The 9,593-nt window shown below is 53.7% G+C and overlaps 1 protein-coding gene across 1 annotated transcript in view; it reads left to right on the top strand.

The window, feature by feature from the left end:
• The first annotated feature begins 6,504 nt into the window (after positions 1–6,504).
• LOC119355254 overlaps positions 6,505–9,593 on the top strand; it is a 4,700-nt gene continuing 1,611 nt past the window's right edge. Inside the window, exons 1-3 of the mRNA XM_037622047.1 lie at positions 6,505–7,429; positions 7,984–8,396; positions 8,867–9,482. Coding sequence (XP_037477944.1) covers positions 6,505–7,429; positions 7,984–8,024 — 966 coding nt within the window. The 3' untranslated portion in view covers positions 8,025–8,396; positions 8,867–9,482. The remainder of the gene's footprint in view (positions 7,430–7,983; positions 8,397–8,866; positions 9,483–9,593) is intronic.

Below are 9,593 nucleotides of genomic sequence, written 5' to 3'. Positions count from 1 at the left end.
CGCCGGCCAAAGTCCACTTCTAACATAATTAAACATAAAACATAAAAAAAAAGAAAACAGACATCACGCCCCATAGCCCACAACCCTAGGCATCGTCCTCGTTGTCCGAGCGGGTGAGGTCGAAGTACACCGACTCCTCAACCCAATGGAAGGGCCGCTGGTAGGCCGACAATGCCTCCTCCTCAGGCGTCTGCTGCAGCGGCGCCGCTGCCTGGCTCAGCGTGTGTGTTAGTGTCAAAACCGGCGGATCTCGGGTAGGGGGTCCCGAACTGTGCATCTAAGGCGGATGGTAACAGGAGGCGGGGGACAATGATGTTTACCCAGGTTTGGGCCCTCTTGATGGAGGTAATACCCTACTTCCTGCTTGATTGATCTTGATGATATGAGTATTACAAGAGTTGATCTACCATGAGATCGTAGAGGCTAAACCCTAGAAGCTAGCATATGGTATGATTGTTGTTGTCCTACGGACTAAACCCTCCGGTTTATATAGACACCGGAGGGGGCTAGGGTTACACAGAGTCGGTTACAATAGGAGGAGATCTACATATCCGTATTGCCAAGCTTGCCTTCCATGCCAAGGAGAGTCCCATCCGGACACGGGACGAAGTCTTCAATCTTGTATCTTCATGATCCAACACTCCGGCCAAAGGATATAGTCCGGCTGTCCGGAGACCCCCTAATCCAGGACTCCCTCAGTGTGCGCCTTCTCTTGCTGCTCCGGCTGCTTCTCCTCGTCGGGCGCCCAACACTGACGGCACTCCTCCTCGCGCTGCTGCTGCATCTGGCACCCGACATTGGCCCGTTCCCTCGCGAGCTAGTGCGCCCTCCTGACTTCGAGGTGTTGCGCCTCCTCCTCCGGTGCCATGTGCATCCACACGGCCTATGCGCTAACCCACACCCGCATGACGCGGGTCCATTGATATGTCTCAAGGACACTATCAGGTGCCAGCGGTGCCAGCGTGGGGTGCTGGCGGCAGGTAGATGCAGTCATCGGCCACCGAGAGCTGGAGTGCCTTCCCGAGGCCAGGCCAGCGAGCGTCCTCCTCGTGCTTCGATTCGTCGAGCGCGCGCTGGAACGCCGCATGCAATGCAGCCTAGTACTCCATCTCCACCTCCTCCTCCTTAACCATTGGCGGTGCCGGTGTAGGGCGGGCCTCGAGCTGGACGGTGGCACGATGACACACGTCATGCTCCGTGGCGAACCAAACGTCCCAGTTGGGGGAGTTGGCCGCGTACACCGGGTCATGGCATTGCTCCGGCATGACGAGAGCACACCGCTAGCGGATCTCCTTTGCACGTGCCCGCTCGGACCGCGACACCGCCAGAACCGAAATGCGGTGGGGGTCGAGGTGCCAACCGTGGGGGAGGTTGACACCGTGCCACGAGAGCGGGACACGGTTCTCCTAGTGTACTACGCCCGATGCACCGGATGTACAGCCGGTCCCATGGCTAGCAAGTCCTTCCCCCGTCCCCCTTCGTGGCACCAACGTCCACCTTGTCGGACCGCATGATGAGCTGACCTCAAGCCGACTATGGCGTTTAAGGTTTCCTGTATGCTGGAGGGGGCACGCGTGGCCAGATGTGGATGGGAGTGGGAAGAAGAAGTGGATGACCCCCCCCCCAAGCTTGCCAGTTAAAAAGAGTGTGGACTCTGGACACTTCCAGCTGCTACCATGCAGGCTCGAGTTAAGTGGCTCCCGTCTAGGAGTTCCCCATGGCGCGGCGCCCGCATGGCTCCCGTCTAGGATGAAGCCCCGACGCCTCCCTCGCCTGGGAGCTGCCGCCGCTCCGTTGGCGACCTTGGGGTGGAGCGCGTCCGGTGCTAGCAGCACACGCCACCTCCCTCGCCTGGGAGCTGCCGCCGCTCCGGGACGCGGCCGTCGTCTCTATCAAGGCCATCTCCGTCGATGGGAGCGGAGCGCGCATCGCCGGGGCAGGGCTCGCGCTCGCTTGATCTGGGTGGTCGAGCACGTCGTAGAGCTGCTCGCGTGGAGGAGGGAGCTGGACGGAGGGCTGGTGGTGCGCGGTGGCGAGGCCCGCGCCAAGGAACGTGCGGCGGACGGTGGCGGGCATGCTCGACAGTGCTGGAGATGGTGTCGAGCTATGGGGTGCCGCCACACGTCCTCGGAATGCGTCTTGGGTGGGGGACGGCTGGGAAATTTTTCCTCCCCAAGCCAAAAATTCCGCCGGCGCGACCCCAAGCGGTGAAAAAAGACCTCCTGGGGCGCCAACGAGTGGAGATGCTCTAAAGGTCGGATTTTTTAGAAAAGGTGGAGGACCCCCGCCCTCTGCATCTGGACGATGCATGCAGCCACTTTATTAATTATTCACAAAAGACCTTACAAAGTCATACAACAGTAATACTAAAGCCATCTTTTAGGCAACATCTGTCGCTACTCCTATCCATTTGATGTAGGGATGCTGATAGTCCGGGTCTAATACCAAACAGACCTTGCAGCCAAACCTAACATCTAAGACCCGAGGTCCCAACCAGGACGCCCGCCGGGTATGGGGCACCCACCAGTCCGGCGCACTCCTCAACCAGGACGTCTGTCGGGTATGAGGTCGCCGCAACCACCTGCCACCAATCCATCTTCAGTGATGCACTGTTGCATCTACCTTGCCCGGTCTAGCTGCCGTCGACGCCATCACGATGCCAGACAACGCCACCATCCTGCACTCATCCATCATCACACGCCCACCGGCGAGACCCCGCTGCTCCATGCCGTTGAGACCCGCCGTCGTCAATGCGAGAGAAGGCACGCCACACCACCTCACGCCTCTTCCATCCGGTGCTGCTCCACAAACGATGCCCCCAATAGGGAACACGACACCGCAGCGCCACCATCATCTGATTCGGTGATCTTAGGATTTCTTCCGGAGCGGCACGAGAAGGTTGACGATAATTGCTTAACAATGTCTTCATCAAGGTAACGACATAGACGCCGCCATCGCCCGCCATGACCGGAGTCGTCTCGGATTTCACTGGCGACTATGTCTCCCCAACTCGCCGCCGGTGCTAATAGTGGGATCCAAGATCCGTCACTACCAGCCTGGCCAACCGCCTTCGATGGAGAAGGCAGCCACCACCACCATGCCCGGGCCAAGAGACCCGGACGTCCTTGTGCCGGGAAGATTACCCAGGGGGTCTCCTCTTACCGTTGTCAAGACGAGGCACAACCACAGTGGATCTCGATCTAAACCCCTCGGGCCCAGATCAGATCTCATCGCAGCCAAAATCCCATCTGTCAAACGGCTACCGGAGATCTCCTGGCCACCGCCAACCCGCTGCGCACTGCCATTGGAGGAGGAGGGAGATGGACGCCCGCTGCCCCCACGCGTTACCGCCGGCCGAGGACCGCGCCACCGACGCCGCCTCACCACAGGGGCTTCGCCCCGCGGTGTCCTCAGCGACGGCGGCGGTAGTGGAAGGCGATGGAGGGGGAGGGCTGAGGGCGGTGTGGACAGGGCTCCCCGGGGGCGGGGCGGCGCCGCCGCCTCGGGGAAGAGAGGTCGGGGGAGGGAGAGAGAGAGGTCGGCCGAGTCACACGTGAACGTACACACTCCCCTCTAAGGCTCGGATATGCCGCCCTTAGCTAGATAGCTATAACTTTAAATCGAGAAATAAGAGATTCAGTCACTCCCGGGCCTCCTCAGAGCTCAGCGATCGTGGGTCGTCGGATCTGTTTGCTTGATGCATTCTCGGACGTTGGATCAAGCCGCTGGAAGAGCTGGGCCATCGGATCCAAAAAAAAGGAGTTGTAGCAATGAATAGTTACCCCCACTGTAAAGATCTCGTGCCACCGCACGTAAATCGCGTGCCCCGCCAAGGGCATTCTCATCTTTTCACGTCTTGCCTCTTCAACTGCCAAATGCTGAGCTGCAACCCGAGGTACTCGCAAGGAAAGGTGGCAAGCTTCCAGGGCAGCGCCGACTTCACAATATCCTCATCCTCCGGCTCTGCTCGAATCATAATTGCCGCCGATTTAGCGAAATTTACTTTCAGTCCAGAAGCAACTCCAAAGATGGTATGAGACTCTCTGACTAACTCCAGGTCCGGCCTTGTGGGTTTGATGAAAAGAACCACATCATCTGCATACAGAGACAGCCTCTGCACTGGGCTACATCCATTGATGCGACTCATAACTCTAGCTTCATGCGCCTTGATAATGATATGCGTGAGGATATCCATGGCTATGACAAAGAGTAAGGGGGAGATCGAATCCCCTTGCCTCAAACCTTTAGCATGCATAAACTTATCTCCCGCCTGCCCATTTACGATCACTCTGGAACTAGCCGTCGTAAGCAGAGTGGCGATCCAAGAGATCCACCGCTCCGAAAAACCCTTGGCTCTCAACACTTCAAACAAGAACGACCATGACAAGGAGTCAAAGGCTTTAGTAATGTCTAGCTTGAGTAGCACACCTTTAGCTTTCCTTTTGTGCAACATCCTTGCCACTTGTCTCACGAGAAGGAAATTATCATGCAAGCATCTCCCTTTTATGAAAGCAGACTGGTTCACCTGAACAAGATCCCCCATGCGCGGTCCAAGCCTCGAAGTAAGAAGCTTGGAAGCAATCTTTGGCATGCTATGCATAAGGCTAATCGGCCGAAAATCGAAAACAGAAGAAGCATCTGGGGATTTCGGCAAAAGAGTGATGAGGGCTTGGTTAAGCCTCCCAAAACCCCTCCCATTTCCAAGGAACAACTTATGAATAGCAGCCATCAGATCCGTCTTGATCACTTCCCAAGATCTTTGAAAGAACAAGCCAATGAACCCATCCGGACCCGGTGCTTTATCGGAGGGAAGATCCTTAATGACTGCCCACACCTCCTCTTCAGTAAACAGCCGGTCTTGCTCCGATAAATCCACGTGAGCAACTCCAAGACCTTCCAAATCAAGCGTGAACTCTCTAGCCACGTCCTTGCCCAACAAATCCTTGTAGGCATTATAGAAGGCTTCCTCCTTGCCGCTCTGATCAGTGATAGTACGCCCTTCCATGTTCAAAGAAGGTATGTAGTTCTTCATACGCCTCCCATTCGCCACCAGTTGAAAAGATCGGAGTGGCAGCCTATGGTGGACGCGGCACTCCACATTCTGCCAGGATGGCAAAGGGGTTTGGTGACTAGACCAGGCAGGCTGGTTCTTGTCAACCAGGTCATGAGAGCGCGGGCTACTCACCACCTTATGGTCGCGGAGGCGCCAAAATGGGCTCTGGACAAAGTGGACAAAGGGTGTAGGGCCTTCTTCTGGGCCGGGACTGAGGAAATCAAGGGAGGTAAATGTGTCGTATCTTGGGCGAGAGTATGCAGGCCTAAGCTCATGGGAGGGCTAGGCGTCATTGATCTTCACAAACATGGCATCGCTCTAAGGTTGAGGTGGGAATGGCTTAGACGCACGGACACTTCCAGGCCGTGGCAAGGGCTTTGTTTGGCCGCGGACAAATCGGTAGCGCAAGCGTTTAGTAGCTTGGTGAAATGGAGAGTTGGTGATGGGGACAAAACCTTGTTCTGGAAGGATAGATGGATCCAGGGCGCTACCATTGTGGAGGTCGCTCCTCTAGTGGTGAAGTCTGTTCGTACGCAAGTTACCAACAGGAGACGTGTCCGAGAGGCTCTAGATATGCACTCTTGGATGAATGATGTAGTCGGCGACTTGTGCACGGAAGGCCTTACCCAATTTATAGGCCTTTGGGAGATCCTTGAGGAGGTACATCTGGATGCGCAGTCCGAGGACAATCCTATTTGGGCTTGGAATGTGTCGAGAACTTACACCGCATCCTCTGCGTACAAGATGCTATGTGAGGGAGGAGTTAGATTCCACTCCTTTGGAGCTATTTGGAAGTGCTGGGCCCCTCTGGCTTGCAAAATTTTCATGTGACTGGCTGTCCAATATCGGCTATGGACTTCAGACAGAAGGGCGAGGCATAACTTACAAGATCAAATTTCTAAATGCTTTCTATGTGACCAAGAGGAGGACACGGTGGACCACATTCTGCTGCAATGTGTGTTCTCGAGGCAAGTTTGGTTCACTTGCATATCTAGGATGGGGTTGCCTATGGAGCTTTGCCCAACATATGATTCGAGTTTAGTGCATTGGTGGTTGGACGCTAGAAAGCGTTTTCTTAAGCACTCTCGGAAGGGGTTTGACTCTTTTGTCATGCTCATCTGCTAGACGTTATGGAACTAAAGAAATGCGAGGGTGTTTGGTTCTGGCCAGATCAAGAATGAACAAGACACGGTGGACATGATCTTCGACGAGCTGAGGATGTGGGCCACGGCAGGAGCTTTTGGAGAGCAATGTATGTTAGAGTAGTCGAGTAGCGTGTGTGTGGAGTGGTGGCTTGGTCAGGCTAGATGTAGCCCAACCGGCAACTCTGTAAACTCTTGTATATATTTTTCTCCCTTCTATAAAGCTAAGGTATGCCTTTGGCGTACCCTCGAAAAAAAAAAACGTCTTGCCTCTTCGTGCGTGTTGGGCGCTGATTGGCCCATGGTCGGATGAGGCGTGCCGATTGGGTGAGAACGCTAGCCTCCATCCCCTCCCTCCCTTCTCCCCCTCGCGCCGCCTCCTCCATTCTCTCCCGTCGCTGCTGCTCCCCCTCGCGCCGCCTCTCTCATCCTCTCCCGTCGCTGCTGCTCTCCCTCGCGCCGCCCCCAGCCTCCTCACCTGGACACGGCGACCATGAGCGCCAGCGAGAGGAGGAAGGCTGGCGGCTGGGCGCTGCCGTACGAGGGGCCCGGCGGCCACCTTTGCGCGTGGGACGCCCTGCGCCGTCACCACCGACGCCGGGGCCACCTCTGCGCATGGGACGCCCTGCGCCGTCACCACAGACGCCGGGGCAAAAAGGACACGGCCGTCCTCTCCCTGCGCGCGCTCCCGCCCTCTCCGCCCGCGGCGCCGCCGTCCTCCTCCGGCGCTTCCTCCTCGTCGGCTCCTTCTCGCAGCCCTCGCCTCCCGCACGCCGCCATCTCCCGGCCGTCCTCGACCACGTCCTCTGGCGCCGGCCGCTTCACCGAGCTCCCCCGCCAGCAGATCGACGCCGCCGGGCCCGTCCACCCCGTCTCGCCGGCGCCCAGCTCATCCCCGGCCTCCGGCTCACCTCCGCCCACGTCTCCATCGCGGCTGATGGGAGAAGGGTCAATCGCCGGTGTCGGCCTGCGCCGGCGAGGTCGAACGAGACCTGGCGGTTGGCGGCAGCTCGATCCACTCCTCCATCGGGAGCTGCGAGCACGCTGGGGCTCAGGCGCGATGCATGGGATGCTGCGCTCTGCCTCTTCCTCGCTCAGCAAGAGGAGCATGTGCAGCGCGTGGTGCGGCAGACGGCGGTGTGGTGGGCGGACGGTGGCCTCAGCGGCTGGGCAAAAACAGCTGCACCTGGTGCTCTACCGCACGTGAACTGTCAAGTTGCTGCAACTGGTGGTGGTGTGTCTGTTAATACATCTGTCATACCTTGCTATATATGCTTGGCACTATATGCAGTGGATAACCCAAACATTGTGACCGTTTCATCAGTTGTGAGGTACTGAATCCGCAAGATGTTCTAATGTGGGTGCAGTTTTTAATTGTTATACGTGATGGAAGGTTAGCTGATCTAATAAGTAAATAGACCGGATAGTCTTATGGTTAGTTATTTACTTACTCAGACACTATAGTGCTTAAAGCCTTTTGAGTTGGCCAGATTTGACAATTTTATTGGTAGAATCGGTGATGCTTATTGGTGACTATTTTTCAGAATTTAGGAAGTGCTTAGTTCTAGGTCTTCGTGATATGGACATTCAGATTTGCACTTCAGAATGTTTCAAGCCTCAAATAGTACATAGAAACAGCCCACTAGGAAAGCATCACCATGGCCAGATAGATGATTAAAGCCCTAGGTGAAAAATATATTTCTCTCTTTATTACTCATTGGTGGCGAGCACACTGTTCTGGAAATCGGTATCAATAGCTTGACGTAGCTTGTGCTGATGATTGTGCAGCTATCCCTGGATTTGGTGAGGGAATGGATGGAGGAGCATGAGGAGAGGGATCTCACCATCAGCGGGCTCGCCAAGTACTTGCCTTGAAGATGGTAAGTCTGACGGAACCAGCCCCTGATTTTGATTCTCGTTCCTTCCATACTATCCATAAAAAGATATCCAATTATGTTAACTCCGGCAATGTTAAACTGGTTGTTTCCTTCTTCTGATTCCACCGACTGAAACAACCAGTCGCAAAAAGAAAAAAAAAGTGTTTGATTATCATCAAGGTTTCTGCAATCGCAGTGGTTGGTTCGAACTTGTTTGGTCCATTGAGCAGCATGATACTTAGTTCGATGAGGAGGGCCACCCATCTGTAGTGGAGGTGGCGTGTTTGTGATGTCTCCTCATACCGCAACGCATTTCCGCCTCAGGTAACCCACATCTTGGTGCCATACTCCAATTTGTTTCATGGTTGTGTTGTAGACTGCAGCTGTGGCACAGATTTGAGTAAATTGATTGTTGTGCAGATTAGAATATGAAATTTGTGTGCTCCTGTAAGTAAATTTGCATTGTGCAAATAGGTTAGAATTGAGGGGATGGGTAGAACTAGATGTGTCCTAGGTATCTGCACAGTAGTTTTTGTTGCCTTCCTTAGCTTGTGGGTACCTGGTTTTTTTCTGTCGAGGAGGACCGATTTGGCCTTATCTATCCGTAGTGCTAATTTACATACTGATTTCGTCATGATATAACTTGATGCTTAGACTAATTTGTTTTGCTGGTTTAATTCTGGTTAAAAGTGTGAGGCTTTGGTGAGATTCCGGTTTCAGTAGGTGATTTTATCGTTAAATGATTGTGTGTGTGACATTTGCAGAACTAATGTGGTTAAGGTTCCATCTTGCAGCAGGAGGGGTTCAAGGGCAATTATCAAGTGATAGGAAACAACTTTTCAGGGTGATTAGTACTTCATTCTGATTCAGCTGAATGGTCCAGAGGTTCATTCATTTCTGTTACTAGCTTACATGTTGAACATCCATAGTTTTTTTGTTCTTTTTATTCGGTTCAAGTAGTCATTCCTTGGTTTTACTCTGTATGAAAACCATTTGCACAGAAATTAACAATATAATATATGCTTATTATCAGTTCAGTGCTAATATTGTAAGACTATAGTATAGTTAAGCTTACTGTGTTGGGAAATTTCTGTTTGTTTTTTGCAGCTTCAACATGCCCTAAAGTTTTGGGATTTTTGCAATGCATCTCATGGAATTAAATAATTGTGAGCAGTATGACATGCATCTAGGTTGTTTACCTCACTGGATAGAGTTTCTGTGAGCACTTTGCAAAGAATCTTGGATGCTGCCACCGCCATGGTCTTGGCTTTGGAGCTAGATTAGTGATGCCTTACCAATATGGATGCTACCGCCGAGCCTGAGGGTTTGGGCCAGTCCTCTCTGATGCCAGTTCAGATGTTTTTGATTATTTGCTCCTTATCGGACCACTCAAGTGGGTTCAGGCTCAAGGTTTGTTCCCTCTTATCCGGTCTTCGCTTCTAGCTGTATATCTGTTTTGACCAAACATGATTTAGAAGAGGAAATGGAAGATATGAGTGGGTTTGGTTAGGAGTGCTATGA

Source organism: Triticum dicoccoides, chromosome 1A, assembly GCF_002162155.2.
Source record: "Triticum dicoccoides isolate Atlit2015 ecotype Zavitan chromosome 1A, WEW_v2.0, whole genome shotgun sequence".
Lineage (NCBI taxonomy): Eukaryota > Viridiplantae > Streptophyta > Magnoliopsida > Poales > Poaceae > Triticum > Triticum dicoccoides.
This window is presented reverse-complemented; position numbering and strand designations above follow the sequence as displayed.